The following is a 16,573-nucleotide window of genomic DNA, read 5'->3' as shown; positions in this document are numbered from 1 at the left end:
TGCAAACTTTCGCTGACTTTGTATGAATTTCCACTGACAGTAACAAAGAATTTCGCTACAGCATGGTGTTTCAGTTCATCCCTCTAAACAAAACCTGCACAACATACTACTTTTAAAAGTTACTTACACAAAAGTAGTCCACAGATCAAGTTCACACCTAAGAAACATTATTTCATAATGTGTAACAAAAACACAATTCCATGGATGGGAGCTTCATGTGTGTGCTATTGTGATAACTTCTTTTTCCCGTGTGATGTGTAGCAAATATGTCAGTTTATTTCATACTCTGAAGAAAAATATTTAGTGTAAATATATCATTAAAACTGCCAGTTTGTGCAACACATGTATTGATTTATTTGAAAGCAGGACACTGTTTTATTCAGAATATTTATTTAACATGCTTTTGGAAAATTGCAGGTCGTACAAGTGGAAGAGTTCAGCAGCAAGCTGGAGCAGCATTGCTTGATGTTGCAACTTCTGGATCTGCTCGAGATGGTTGTGCTCGCGCGAGCAGCGAAGAAATTGATAGTCTGCTTTCTGCATTACAAAACCCTTCAGAAGTTGTTCGTGATGCTGCATTAAGGGTAATAATCACTGTTGTTATATATCTGTAAGCATGTTGCTACTTAATGCAACCAGGGCAGATCTTTGCTTGGCAAAGTGACATGTACTTTCCTTTATTGTAATTACTTATTTTGCTTTACCAGGTTTGAACATTAAGGCAGTCCTATGTGTGCAACTGAATTCCTCATTTTGGAAATTCATGTATAGTATGCACAAATTTTCTTTGTGTCTGGGCTTTCATTATTGAAGGTATCAGAAAGTTATGCAAATAAAATTTAAAAATAGTCCTAGGTTATGCAGCCTAGGCTGTTTTTTAATATTAATTATAATTCAAGATTACTATACCACTGCACCACCATGGACTGGACTACATTTTACTGCAAATAATATATTTTCTGCAGCTCTTATCAACCTTTGCAAAAACATTATACATCTGCAACCATAGTACCATTTAAGAGACTGCAGTCGTGTGTGTGTGTGTGTGTGTGTGTGTGTGTGTGTGTGTGTGTGTGTGTGTGTTGTTGACAAAGGCCATTGATCGAAAGCTTTAAGTGTGACACTCTTTTTGTTGTGCCTATCTGCAACTCAGCAGCTCCGTTATATGGTGAGTAGCAACTTTCCTTCTCATAATATTGTTGACAGATTTGTGGTTTGTAACAATTCATATTGATGTGTGAAACACATCTAACCTCATGAGACATGAGGGAATTTGTTAACTTTGCACATTAGTTTAAAATGTGACTGGCACCCAGTAAAGAACAAAAAATGTGGATTTCATTTCTTTTTCTATCAACACCATATAAGTCAGATGTTTACTCCCTTTAGTCCTTGCAAACCTTTTCGAATGAGGCACTAGTTATCTGTCCTGTACAAGAGCAAAGATAAAATACAAGAACAGTAAATTGATGGATTTTAAAACTGACCCACATCTAGTAAGCCACTTTAAATTTTCCCATCAGTTAGCTTACACCTTCCCATCAACTGGAAAATTGAAATAATGAAATACACTGTAACCTGTCACATATAGCAGGTGGTGTTGGAACTATCTTTTGTGGCAATACATGGCTCATTGTAGTGGGTTATTTATTTACAAAGGATCTAGAATGCTGTCTAGAGATACACTACCTGATTCTTCTTGCGCAGTCTCATGTATAGTCCACAGTCTGGAGTGGTGACAGCAGATGGAGTTGACAGCCAGAATGTGCCCTGTTGAGGGTGTATTGAAATCTATATCCACATGGTGCTTTTTTCTTGTGGGTGTGTGCAGGCAGTAGGAAAGGAAAGAATGTGAATCAAATTGACAGAATACATTCAATGAATATTTGTATGCGTATATTGTGTTCAGATGTTCCAGTGATGTGGGGGTTGAAGTAATATGTTACTTCAACCATTAGGAGTTTCTAACAAATAGAACACGGCATGTGATTCTGAATGGAGATAAGTCTTCAGCTGTAAAAGTAACTTCGAGCACCCCCAAGGGAGTGTTGTAGGACTGTTACTTTTCACAATATATATAAATGAGCTAATAGTTAATGTTGAAAGTTCCATGAGGCTTTTTGCAGTAGATACTGTTGTATACAGAAAAGTCACAACGCTATAAAATTGTAGCAAAATGCAGGAAGACATGTAGCAGGTTGATACTTGGTGCAGGGAGTGACAATTGAGCCTCACCATAAACCATTGTAATGTATTCTTAATACACAGACAGAAGGACCCTATATTGTAAGATTGCATGCTTGCATAACAATCACTGCAAGCAGTTATTTCCATAAAATATCTGGGATTATGCATATGGAGTGATTTAAAGTGGAACAACCACACTCAATTAATCATGAGTAAGTCAGATCTCAGACTGAGATGATTTGGAAGAACCCTCAGGAAATGTTGTCCGTCAACAATGGAAGTGGCTTACAAAATACGTGTTCAACCAATACTGGAATTTTGTTCATCTGTCTGGGACCTGTACCAGATAGGATTGATAGAAGAAATAGAGAAGATCGAAAGAAGAGCGGCATGTTTCATTACGTGTTCACTTAGTAAGCATGAAAGTATCATGGAGATGTTCAACCAACTCCTGGGGCAGACACTTCAAAAGAGGTGTTCTAATCATGTTATGGTCTACTCTTGAAGTTTCAAGAGTGTATGTTTTTAGAAGAGTGAACAAGTGTACTGCTTCCTCCTAAGAATATCTCATGAAAAGGCAATCAAGATATAATTAGAGAGATTCAAGCCCACATGGAGGTTACCAGCAATTGTTCTTCCCACAAACTGTATGCGCTTGAAACAGGAAAAGGAGGAAGTGATACTTGTACACGAAATACCCTCTGCAACACACCATGACATGGCTTGCAGAGTATGGATGTAAATGTAGATAAGAGTAACACTGTCAAGCATGTTAGCCTACATTATTGGTGTCACCTGCAAGACTGTGCATACTGCTGTAACCAGTCATTGAAATGCCAAGAAGCCAGCTGCTGCCAATATCTGGGTGCTAGCACTAACGGTAAGCCAAAGCCATTGTATTTATCACCATAGTTTTCTGTCGTATTTTGTTCAATGCTGGTAATATAACCAGCGTCCGCATTTAATTAGATGACATTTCTTGGTTTGCGGGTTATGAAATTGTAACCTCAGTTATTATTAAAATGACAATTTTAAATGAACATAAATTAGTCTTTCTTTGTTTTCCCCAAGGAACTTAAGCATGGTTTCTTTATTGCCAGGACATCACATGCAGTAACACACAATAAGCTACAAAACACACCTACACTCAGGCAACAAGCCGAACACAGGTGGATTTTTTAGGTCAAACAGCACACTAAAATTCTCATCTACTACAAGAAGCCATGCGCTTTGCTCCCCATCCTCCGACAAAGCACACACATATACCCATTTACCTGATGATAAGGCGAGGTTTTTACCCAAATTTGTCATTTGAAAACTGCAGGATCATCTTAAATTTGCAGATTATGCTATTGATGCTGTGGTGAACCATTTTGTATTGTATGATAGTGTCATCTTACATTTACAGAAGAAGCTTTGTCAACTGAAGTCCTGTGCAGTTTTATTTTGAAGAATGTGGAGGGGGGACAGTAACACCAATCTGGCTGAGACAACAAAGAAAATGGGGAGGGGAGTTGTGAGTGAGCAGCTAGTTTCATCATGCTGCCAGCCATTGAAATGTATATCGTCTGTTGTGGCATTTTATGAACATATACCATATTCTAACTGCAGTTTTCCTGAATCCGTTTGTAGTTGAAATAGAATTGACCTTAAAATTGGACAGATACTCAACAATATATGAGGGTGAATCAAATGAAAACCTTAAATTTGTAATAACAAATTGAAATTTTGCGGCATTATCGTGTAAGTTGGTAAGCGTGCTACAAGCAGGGTGCAGAATGGCCTGTAGGTGGGAGCATAGTGCAGATGCACACATACCGTCACAGTAGCACTATAAAAATGGCCACCCCACTTGCGACTTGCACCAGGGAAGAATCCCCCAGGGGGTCCACAACTATTTTGTGGATACGTGCGTGGCAAGCACGGGGCCCTGAGCTATTGCAGCCTACTTTCTCTCCAGGGCTGAATTTGCTTCCCCTTCCCCTCCTTTCCCCTCCTTGCTCCTTTCCCGTCCCCCTCTCCTCTCCCTCTCTTGGTGTCCTTGCTTATGTTGGCCCCCGCTATCCTCCTGGTTCTGTTGGTTTTCCAATTCAGCTTTGTTGCATAATCATCTGGGTTTGACCTCCATTACAAAACTTCTCCTCCGTAGTGTGAGCCATTTGGGGAAGAGCACCTTACCTAGTGTCTCCGACATGCGCCCTCCTAGTACATTCCACCTCTTCTTTCACGTCGTTGTCTGCTGCTAGGGTGCATAGCCAGCACTGTAGCCAGCCCGTGTGGTGGGGTCGCTATGTACCCTTTTGGTTGAGCCCCCTGAACACACAGGGATCACACTTCTGATACCTAGAGCTGTGACCTCCTCATGCATGCCTTGGAATGGTTGCTCATCATCCTGGAGCATCGGAACTCCCGGCAATGGCCGCCATGCCAGACAGCCCTTGCTGTGGCTGGGCGGCGCCCGTGAGGAGAGCCCCTGATCGGAGTGGGTGGTATCAGGGCGGACGCTATGCACATGAAACGCATACGGGTCCAGAACTCTGGCTGTTCTTCTGCGGCCGTCTCTCTGCGTGGAACTGATTTTTCAAGTGCTGCTTCTCTTGCCCCTTCGGCCTTCCCTTCCATGGCTACTCCCCGGGAAGAGGCTCAGGCCCGTCGGCTAGGGGCGAAACTTTTCCCCCGTTATCTAGTTTGCACCAGGACTGATGGAGATACTTTCACCAATAACAAACCTTTATTCTTTGTGGAACACATTGAAGACAAGTTTGGTGAAGTGGACTCGCTGAGCAAGATGCGGTCGGGTTCATTGCTGATCAAAACTGCTTCAGTTGCCCAATCTGCGGGCCTTCGTGCCTGTACCCATCTTGGCACAATTCCTGTGTCCATTACCACCCACCAGTCTCCAAATATGGTACAAGGTGTGATTTTTCACAGGGACCTCATCCTTCAAACTGATGAAGAACTTCGGGACAATCTTGGATGGTGGGGTGTTCACTTTGTTCGGCGTGTTCAGAAGGGTCCTAAAGACAATCGCATTGATACTGGTGCCTTTATCCTGGCCTTTGAAGGGGATACCCTCCCTGAGAAAGTTAAGATTATGGTTTATCGATGTGATGTGAAGCCGTACATCCCACCTCCTATGAGGCGTTTTAAGTGGTTGCGTTTTGGACACATGTCTTCCCACTGTTCGCAGGCCCCTCTCTGTGGTGACTGTGGACGTCCACTCCATGAGGGGAGTCCCTGTGTTCCCCCTCCTGTGTGTGTAAATTGTCATGGTAGTCATTCTCCATGTTCACCAGACTGCCCAGTATATAAGGAGGAAAAGAAGATACAGGAGTATAAGTCCCTCAATCGTTTAACCTACACAGAGGCCCGTAAGAAATATACACGTCTTCACCCTGTGTCCATGACATCTAGTTACACCTTGGTTACATCTTCACCCCTTCCTCCCCCTTTCTTACCCCCATCCCGGACCCCTCTCCTCCCCCCCTCCCCTGCGGCTCCCACACCTTCTCCTCTGGGCGCTGCTCCCCCTCCCCAGCCGGAGAAGTGTCCCACTCCTTCGGCGTCTGCCAGTCAAGGGTGCCTCTCCCAGGATGCCCCTTCCCGGCACCTTCCAGGCCAAAGGTCTGCTGCCGCGCGACGACCGCGAGAGCCGCGGTCTGTCGGCCCCCAGGTCGCCCGGTCTCTTTCTGTTCCTGATCTTGCTGCACCTGGCTCCTTTATGCCACACAGCCCTCCTCGATCTCGGCCTGAAAAGAAGAAGAAACATAAGTCCTAGGACAAAGAGCCTCTGGTTTCACCGGAGGTCCCTTCCCCGACTTCACAACCGGATTCTGACCTGTCGTTCATGGATGTCGCCCCCTCCTTGTCGGTGATGGGTGGGGACCCGGCGGTATGACTGGCTTTAGCGTGTTCAGCCCCCATTTAAATCATCGTTCTGTGGTTCTCCAATGGAATTGTAATGGATACTATCGTCACCTTTCGGAATTGAAATCCCTTCTTTCGTCTTACTCTGCAGCTTGTGTGGTTCTCCAGGAATCTCATTTTACTGATGCTCACTCACCGACACTCCGTGGGTTCCGTGTTTTCTGTCGAAATCGGGTCTGACCCCTGTGGGCTTCTGGTGGCGTTTGTACGTTGGTCCGTACAGACATTGCTAGCACGTGGATTCCTCTTCAAACTACATTGGAAGCGGTTGCTGTTAGGGTCCACTTAGACTCTGCGGTCACAGTTTCCAATCTTTATCTCCCTCCTGACAGGACTCTTACACCTGCTGCCTTAACTGCCCTTCTTCAGCAACTTCCTCCTCCCTTCCTCCTCCTCCTTGGGGATTTTAATGCTCATCATCCCTCGTGGGGCAGTCCCTTTCCGTCTAGACGAGGTCTTCTTATAGACCAGTTTATTGCAGACCACGACTAGTGCCTTCTTAATGATGGCTCCCCTACTCATTTCAGTGCCGGTCATGGTACCTTTCCTGCCATTGATCTTTCTCTTTCTTCTCCCTCTCTCCTCCATTCATTACACTGGTCGCCACATGACGACCTTTGTGATAGTGACCATTTCCCATTGATTATCTTGCTCCCTTCCCGCTCCCCGGTGGACAGGTTACCTCGTTGGTCTTTCCAATGTGCCGATTGGCCTCTATACACTGCACAGGTCGTGTTTTCTCCCTCTTTGTCAGGTTGTATTGATGACGTCCTATGTGATGTGTCTGATGCGATTGTTCGCACTGCTAGCCTTGCTGTCCCGCACTCATCTGGGCCATTTCATTGCCGGCAAGTCCCATGGTGGAGTACGGCCATTGCCATTGCTATCCATGATCGCCGTCGAGCTTTGCAACACTTTAGGAGGCACCAATCTGTAGCCAGCCTTACTACTTTTAAACGCCTCCGCGCTAAAGCCCGTTATTTAATGAAACAGAGCAAGCGGATATGTTGGGAACGATTCGTTTCTTCCCTTGGTTCTACTGTCCCCCTGTCACGGGTATGGGCTACACTTCGCTCTCTCCAAGGTTGCCATTGGCAGTCCACCCTCCCAGGCCTTCACCTCCCAGATGGCCTTTGTACGGACCCATTAGTTCTTGCAGAACATCTTGCGACCCTTTTTGCAGCGGCATCAGCATCAGCCTCCTATCCAGCTGCTTTCCTTCACCAGAAACAGCGGGCTGAAGCTTCCACCTTACGTTTCACCCCTTTTGAGTCAGAATCTTACAACGAACCTTTTACTGAATGGGAATTTCTTTCTGCTCCATCTTCTTCTCATGATACGACCCCTGGCCCAGATTCCATTCATAACCAACTGCTTCAACATCTCAGTGCTCCACAACGGCAACATCTTCTTCGGGTGTTTAACCGTATCTGGCTCCAGGGTGACTTCCCTTCTCAGTGGAGGGATAGCGTTGTGGTTCCTGTCCTTAAGCCTGGTAAGAACCCCCTATCTGTTGACAGCTATCGGCCAGTTAGTTTGACCAATGTTGATTGTAAGTTACTTGGACGGATGGTAGCCCGTCGGCTCAATTGGGTCTTCGAATCTCGGGATCTATTGTCCCCTTACCAGTGTGGCTTTCGAGAGGGACGGTCTCCAATCGATCATTTACTTCGCTTGGAATCCGCAGTTCGGCAGGCTTTTTCCCAGCGCCGCCATTTGGTTGCAGTGTTTTTTGACCTTCGCAAGGCCTATGACATGGCCTGGCGCCCTCACATCTTACTTACCCTTCATCAGTGGGGTCTTCGGGGCCCACTCCCGATTTTTATCCGCCAGTTCCTGTTCCATCGGTCATTCGGAGTTTGAGTTTGTACTGTTTTTAGTTCTCCATGGACCCAGGAGACGGGCATCCCACAGGGTTCTGTCTTGAGTGTCCTTCTTTTCCTCATTGCTATCGATGGACTTGTGGCCTCTGTCGGTCCCTTGGTCGCCCCTGCCCTGTATGTGGATGATTTCTGCATATGGGTTAGTTCCTCCTCGATGGCATCTGCAGAACGGCTGCTCCAGGGAGCTATACGGCGTGCCTCTGCATGGACCCTCTCACACGGGTTTCAATTCTCTCCTTCAAAATCGCGGGTGGTCCACTTCTGTCGCCGTACTATGATCCACCCTGATCCAGAGCTCTATCTCGATGCACACCAATTGCCTGTGGTCCCACAGTTTTGTTTCCTGGGTCTTCTTTTCGACAACAAGCTCACTTGGCTGCCCCATATCAGACTCCTGAAGGTAGGATGTTTCCGGTAACTCAATGTCCTTCGCTTCCTTGCCCACTCCTCTTGGGGTGCGGACCGTTCCTCCTCCTCCATCTTTATCGTGCTCTAGTTCTGTCTCGCTTGGACTATGGTTGTCAGGTTTGTGGTTCAGCTGCTCCTTCCACACTGCATGTGCTGGATCCAGTCCACCATCGTGGTATCCGTTTGGCCACCGGTGCCTTCCCTACTAGCCCTGTTGATAGTCTCCTGGTTGAAGCTGTGATCCCCCCGCCCCTGCCCCCCCCCCTTTCCGTTCGGCGGTCCCAGCTTCTGGTGTCTTATGCACTCGCTATCCGTTCCTCTCCCACTCATCCTTCCTATTCTATCCTGTTCCCAGACCAAGGACGTCGCCCACCCAACTCCCGCCCACGGGCGGGTTTACCGGTTGGGCTCCGCCTTGCGTCTCTCTGCCGTGATTTTCAGCTTCCTTCTTTGTCCTGTCTTCCTCGCCCCCCCCCCTCCCCCTCCCCCTTGGTTAGTTCCTCAGCCTCGAATTTTATGGGAGTTTCGGGATGCTGTTGTTTTTTACACTGATGGCTCTAAATCTGCTGATCATATGGGGTATGCCTTCACGTCCTCTGTTGGAACGGAAAATCATCTGCTGCCACCAACATGTGGGGTGTTTACTGCGGAATTGATGGCAATTTCCCAGGCCCTTACCTTTATTAAACAGTCCCAACACAACCGCGTTTTGTTATGTACGGACTCGATGAGTGGCCTTCTTGCTATTGACCGGTGTTTTTCGCGCCATCCCTTGGTCTCTGCCATCCATGACCATCTCGCTGATATTCACCGTGCTGCTTGTTCCATTGACTTCCTTTGGGTCCCTGGCCATGTGGGTATCCCGGGTAATGAGCTCGCTGATCATTTGGCTGGGGGAGCAGTCACTTACCCCCCGTTTTCTGTAACCCCTCCTGCAGTGGATTTACGGCCTCATATCAAATCCCACTTCGCACAGTCATGGGCCAATTCTTGAGAGGCTACTCCCCTGTCTAATAAACTTCGTGCGATTAAGGTGACACCAGGCCCGTGGCGTTCTTCCTTTCGCCTCTCCCGAAAGGACTCGACCACACTGTGTCGTCTCCGCATTGGCCATACCAGGCTGACCCATGGTTTTCTTTTGCGTGATGAGCCACCCCCACTTTGTGGTTGTGGAGCCTTCCAGTCAGTAGCCCACATTTTGGTTGAATGCCCCCTTCTTTTGGCTCTGCGTGCTAAGTACGGACTCCCCCACACTTTACCTTTGATGTTGGCTGATGATTCCCGGATGGTCTCTCTAGTTCTCGGTTTCCTCCAGGAAAGTGGTTTTTATTCTCAGTTTTAAGGTTTTTAATCTCTCTCTGGTGTTGGGGCAGGGCGGTGAGTGTTTAGGTGTCTCCCACTGTACGCCGTGTTCGGAGATTCCCGATTCACCTCCCTGACCGAGATCCTCTTTTCTTCCCCTTTTACTCTGTTTTTACCCTTTTTTTTAGTCTCCTTTTCCCATACGTACTTCTACATTCTAGCGGTTGCACCTTTTAAGTCACAGGTGGTCTTGCCTATGCTGCTTCAGCATAGCGTTGGGTTTGTTCTCTTGCTGACTTCCCTCATTTTGTTTTTACCATTGACAACATGACTGCCCTTTTACGTTTTTAGCTTTTTCCCTTTTATTGTTATGACTTCCTTGAGATGTCCCATTAGCAGAATGGACCATATTTGAAACAAGGGACTGATGACCTTGCTGTTTGGTCCCTTAAACCTCAAACAACCAACCAACCAACCAAGGCAGAACAGCGTTCTGTTGTTTGGTTTTTGCGTAGTGAAGGTGTGAAACCTATTGAAATTCATTGATGAATGAAGGATCAGTACGGTGATGCATGTTTGTCACAGCAGCAAGTCTACGAATGGAATAGGAAGTTCACAAATGATGCTCCTCTTCCAGGTCAGGCACAACGAGTTGTGACACCACAGAACATTGCAGCAGTTGAAGCCAAACCACCGAGTGACACTGAATGACATTACAGCATGTTTACAGATTAGTCATGGGTCAGCACACCACACTGTGCATGATGTGCTCCAATTTCACAAAGTGTCTGCAAGATGAGTGCCACGGCAGCTGACTCCTGAAATTAGAGAATGACGTATTGATGCTTGTGAAGAACTTCTTTGGCACTTTGAACGAGAAGGTGATGGCTTCCTTGCAAGAATCATTACTGGGGACGGAACCTGGGTTCACTTCCACCAACCGTAAATGAAGAGAGCAAGCAAGGAATGGCGCCATTCCTCATCACCAAAACCAAAGAAGTTTCGATCAGAACCATCTGCAGGGAAGGTTATGCGGACTCTCTTTTGGGACAAAAAAGGCGCCATTTTGGAGCATTACATGCCTAGAAGAACCACTGTCACCAATGCATCATACACAGATCTCCTAAAAACTCATCTGCAGCCTGCAATCAAATCAAAGCGACGTGGATTGCTCTCAGCAGGTGTCGTTTTGCAACATGACAATGCAAGGCCCCACACTGCACGTACAACAGTTTCAACAATCGCAGACCTGCATTTTGAGTGTCTTCCTCATCCACCATACTCACCAGACCTTGTTCCAAGTGATTTCCATATGTTTGGACTACTCAAAGTGATTTCCATATGTTTGGACCACTCAGAGACGCGATGGGAGGAAAGAAGTTCCATTCTGATGAAGAGGTACACAATGCGGTGCACGAGTGGTTGCACAAACTACCAAAAGAATTTTTTTCTAAAGGAATTTATGCACTTTGTAAGTGCTGGACCACTTGCATTGGACATGGGGGAGATTATGTTGAAAAGTGATACAGCTTTGTACCACTTCTGCACAATAAATAATATTTTAAAAAATATTTAAGATTTTCATTTGACTCACCCTCGTACATTTCTGCAGGAGACAGTAAAAGTCTAGATGGGGCCAGTGGTGTACTTGTTTCACACAGCAGTATTGTCAACACTCGCTTGGAGGTATGAAGGGAATGAAAGGAGGTGTGTCAGATGCTGAATATATGCAGCCAATGATTGAGCAGCAGGCAGATGACATGTTTGAAAGTAAGAGACAGAGGAATAGCAGCACATTCTCATGTCAGTTTAGATATAAAATCCCCTGTTTATTTGGAATAAAAAGCTGTGTTCTTGGGTCCCATCATAACCACTTCATAATTTTCAACATACTTGGAAGAAATGGTGGAATATTTGTGACAACTGAGATCATAAATTTCGTTCCTGCTCATATATAGAAAAACATTCTCTCTCTTCCTGCCTTTCATTGGTTAGGTGAAAGTATCATCCCAGGTGATGATACCAGTAGTGGTGGTTAGAGATGGTGATACTACAGATAACTGGCTTAGATAGTAAGCAAAAAGAGGACGTGACAATAAAAATTAAACAGTTTCTTTTTATTTCTCCTTGTATTATCAAAGTGTAGACAGTTAATAAATGTCATAAGTCGAGAATGGGTATAATGTTAAGTTCTTTAGGCTTATACTTTATATCAATAGAACAGTTAGTAGTTTTGATTAGTCAGAGTATGTCGCAAATAAAACTTTCAAAGGCGCCTCATTAAAGAAATGGGTTTTTTTATATTCTCAGTGTTAGCTTATGCTCAGGTAAATATAGTAATATCTCACCACATCATTTCTGCTGGCTGCTTCTTTATGCTTTAGCATACACAAAATTGAATGATGAGTGGCTTCTCAGTGATGTAGGCAACACAGATATGACAAAAATTTAAATTTATGTCTTCAATCAGTTATGAAATGAGGACACTCCTACATTTGTTTCTCCTCTACTAGACTACTGTAGCAGGATAGTGACCATCGTCTTTTGTTGTTGATAAGTGAAACTGACTCAACAGCAGAGATATAATTTGTGCACGTAAATACTTAATCATTTGCAAAAGATAGAAAGTGAAAGAATAATGAATGTATAGTGCTGCTTTAAACCACAGAACTAAATGGACTACATTATGTCACAGCTAAAGGTGGTGTTGTGGTGTGACAGTGAATGAAACACACAAACCCACAGACCTTCTGTGTGTTTTTGGTAGCATTCAGTATGAATGTCAAATTGAATAGAAAGAGACAGTGTGTGTATGCCTTCATTTTGATTAAAAAGGATATGGAAATTTCCTGATTCTTCTTAGCATGAATGCTGTTTCGTGACTACATGTTAAGCAAAGTAGCTTTACGCACAAACAGTTACAGGTTATCTCTCACTTGTTTTTATGTCACCTTTTTACGGTGTTCTATGTAAGACATTACGTTTTCTTTGTGTTTTATCCTATAGTTCTTGAAATTCTATTATTATTATCTTACAAATTTTATTTTTCCAGGCACTAGCTGCAATGGTTCAGGCATTGCCCTCTTTTAAAGAGGATTATGATCAAGCCTTAAGATTAATAAAACGAATATGGGTGGCACGTTTCGATGTGTGTCCTGAAAACAGGTGAGTGTTTATTTATACAAATACTATTGGCAGTACTTTTTATATGTGGTGGTAAAGATGAAGTATTACTGGTTTCTAGAGCTTTGGCGGACAAACTTTGGGATATATCACAAATGAGATTCCCTACAGCCCTTTATGAAGAGTTATTGACAGACATAATTCATCCAGTAGAAGAAATTCAACGGGCAGCTGCAGAAGCTCTTGCCGCCCTACTAAGGGAGGAAATGGGGCTTGTACAACCTGTTTTGGAAAAACTTCTCGCCATCTACCATGAGAAACTAGCAGTGAGTGGTATTTAATTAAAAATTACACATTTTAAAGTTTTGAAAACGGTTCTGTGTGTGGCTTTTGTACATATTTTTAACTTTGACAATAGTTTATATCTTGCAATTTGAAATCAAAAATATGCTTCAGGCACCTTAGATGCTGTTTTAGTAATGTAAATACTGTGTGCCCTGTTAACTTAAATGTTAATCTGAATGTGTGTGTTGTATTCATTAAAAGAAGGCACAGAAGGTGAACTCTGTTCTACAGAATAATTATGGCTTTATAAGGTAGCTGGCTAGCACAGTAGATGCATGTATGCTCACAGGCATACTAATTGAACACACAAAAAATGAACAACGTAATCTGTAGAATTTTGAGTTTGGACTGCTGTATCTAACTGTTCATAAGACTGCATCACTTGACACCCAACATTTACTGCCTGTCGATTATTATAGTGGCTGGCTATAATGACAGCAACTATTGATCCGCATTGGCAGACAATGTCGGTAGACTGGAACTGTTGCTGGACGAACTGATGAACTGCAACTGTGGAACTGGAACTGACAGTGTGTATGCACTGTGTGTCTATTTGTGACTGGTAGAATTATATCCATCTGTGCTCTATTTTGCAGAAAAGCAAAGTAGTTCCATGTATCACCATCATCTGTGATAGCTGACATAATTGGAGGTGAATGGAACAGACTATTTCAAGGTCTCTTGGTGGAAGCATAAACAGGTTGCTGTTTTTGAGTGCCTTCTAGTCTGTGACTACTCAGAAGTTTGAGGTGCCTGGTGTGAAGACTGCCTGGATGGTTGCACTCTGGTGCTGTTGCTGTGTATCATAAGGTGGTGTGCATAGCAGCATGTCAGTACTTCAATGTGTTGCTGTTGTGATCTTCAGTCCAAAGACTGGTTTGTTGCAGCTCTCCATGCCCATCTACCCTGTCAAGCATGTTCTCCATAACAGCAACCTACAGCCATACTATTGTATGCAAACTTCTACATCTGCTGACAAGTAGGACCAGGATTCCAGACCACCCCTGCAGTGTCGGGGGCTAGAATAGATCTGCAGCCTTTTCTTGCCTGTTGTGAGAGGCAACTAATAGGAGCCTTTTTATTTGGTCATGTTTTTCCTTGGTATTTTGACTATACTTTGAACTTCTGAAGGTTTTCACCATTTTTAATACTTTTTTCCTCACATTTTTTGGCTTTTGAAATTCTGGTACCCATTTTAGGTTTGACATCCACTTTCCGAATTTTACTGAAGTGTGGGCCATTTGGGGAAGGATGTCTTACTGTGGTGCATTAACTGTGCACTGTTATTGTTGCACCTACTAATCAAATGGATCTGGGTCTACCTCTGCAGCCAGTCCATCGTGGTGGGATTGTCATGTACGCTCTCGGTGGTAGCCACCTGAGAATGCTCGCGCTGCTGATACCTGAACTGTAACCTCCCCATGTCAGTCGAGGAGTAGGTATCCATCAGCTTCAGGGTACCACCATTCAGACTGTGTGTGGTGGCCTTTGCCTTGGCAAGGTGGCACGCATAGGGAGAACTTCCAATTGGAGGGACATCGCTGCGGATTCCGCAATGAAAGTGATACAGTTTAATGGTGGCCTTGCCAACACGGCCGTCTCAACAGTCAGAAACAGTGATTTTTAATAGAGAGGTTTACAGTCCTATGGCATTTCCGTGTTTGACCATGGCTTAAGAAGAGAGCCAGATAAGGATAAATGGACAGTTTGCCAAGTTCTTGGTTTGTTCCCAAACTGATGGCAGATCTTTCGCTACAATAAATCCACTGTTTTTCACTAAAAATATTGAAGATCGGTTTGGGAAGGTTGCAGCAATGGAAGAGCTGAGAAATGGATCTCTGCTGATCTAAACATTGCACACCAACCAATCACAGGTGCCTGATGCCTGTGTAAAGCTAGGAGATATACTTATCACCATTTCTCCTCATAACAAGCTCAGTAGAATTTGGTGCATTATCATCCATTGGGACCTAATGCTATGAAGTGATGAAGAGCTGCGTACTCTTCTGGTGCGGCATGGAGTCCATTTTGTTTGCTGCATCCATAAGGGACCCAAAGATAATAGAGTAGACACTGGAGCTTTTATCCTGGCCTTTGATGGCAACATTGTACCTGGAAACGTTAAGGTCACGGTTTATAGGTGTGACGTCAGGTCTTATATTCCTCCTCTGATGAGATGTTTTAGTTGCCAAAGGTTTGGACACATGTCCTGCCGCTGTTTTCATGATGCTGTCTGTCAGACATGTGGACAGGCATCCCATGACGGTAGCCGTTGTGATCAACATCCTCAATGTGTCACATATCCGGAACTGCACTCTTCTCATTTAAGAGGGAGAGGAAGCTCAAGAGTATAAAATGTGTTACTGCCTGTCGTATCAAAATGCAAAGAAAATGTCTGAAAGACTTCATCTGTCTGATATGGTCTCGAGTTTTGCGACTGTTGTGTCACAGTCCATACCTCACACGATGGCAAGGTCTCGCATGACATCTCCTGGCCTTGGTTGTATTCCAGCGCCTGCCCCACAGTTGGGGGAGGGACTGTCAGCTGCCACGCCCCGTACCCATGTAGCACGACGGTTCCCACACTATTGGAGCAATCAGACATGCCTACTCATCCTCTGGCATCGTCAGGGATGAGGACACCTGTCAAGGTGCCACGTCTCAAGACAAGGACCAGCAGCCACTGGCTGCAGACAAAAAATAAAATGCAGCCAGTCATGCAACAGATATCGACAAAGTGTTACAAGATACCAGTTTCTCTGACAAATGGCTGTGTAAGCTATAAGAATGTATGGTGAACCACCATCTTCGTTGGTGCCTTGAAGCCGGAGGGCATATATCATGATTTCAAGGAGGCTTTTGGGCTTTCCAGTCCACCACAGATCATCTGGTTTATCTGGAATGTGCTGTGCGCAATGCTTTTGTGCATCGCTAACATCTGGTTCCTGTGGTCTTTGACCTACAGAAGGCATTTGATAGCACCTGGCAACATCACATACTATCTGCACTGCGTGAGTGGGGTTTCTGGGGCAGTTTACCCATTTTTTCCCCACAATTTCCTATCTCTCAGACTTTTTTGGGTCCAGATAGGTTTGACTTTCACCAACAACTATATACAGGAATCTGGAATCGCCCGGTGATCAGTTCTGAGCATAACACTGTTCTCTATTGCTATCAATGGTATCATAAATGCAGTGGGCTACGGTCTCTGCGTCACTGTAAGTGGATGATCTTTGCCTGTACTATGCCTCCGCATCAGGGTGCACCACTAAGCGCCAACCTCAGGGGGTACCTCGAAAGTAAATGACAGGGCAGTCTGAATCACGGCTGTCAATTTTCTCCTGCAAAATCGCGAGTTGTGCATTTTTGCCAACTCTAGATTGTGCACCTACATCCAG

The 16,573-nt window shown here is 44.8% G+C and overlaps 1 protein-coding gene across 1 annotated transcript in view; it reads left to right on the top strand.

Annotated features, from left to right (window-relative positions):
• The window catches only part of LOC126248822 (eIF-2-alpha kinase activator GCN1), a 282,568-nt gene that overhangs the window by 160,533 nt on the left and 105,462 nt on the right, over positions 1–16,573 (top strand). The window contains exons 17-19 of the mRNA XM_049950239.1: positions 418–584; positions 12,760–12,872; positions 12,952–13,156. Coding sequence (XP_049806196.1) covers positions 418–584; positions 12,760–12,872; positions 12,952–13,156 — 485 coding nt within the window. The remainder of the gene's footprint in view (positions 1–417; positions 585–12,759; positions 12,873–12,951; positions 13,157–16,573) is intronic.

This window comes from Schistocerca nitens, chromosome 1 (genome assembly GCF_023898315.1).
Source record: "Schistocerca nitens isolate TAMUIC-IGC-003100 chromosome 1, iqSchNite1.1, whole genome shotgun sequence".
Classification (NCBI taxonomy): Eukaryota; Metazoa; Arthropoda; class Insecta; order Orthoptera; family Acrididae; genus Schistocerca; species Schistocerca nitens.
Note: the sequence above shows the minus strand (reverse complement) of the source record. Positions and strands in the feature narration are given on the sequence as shown.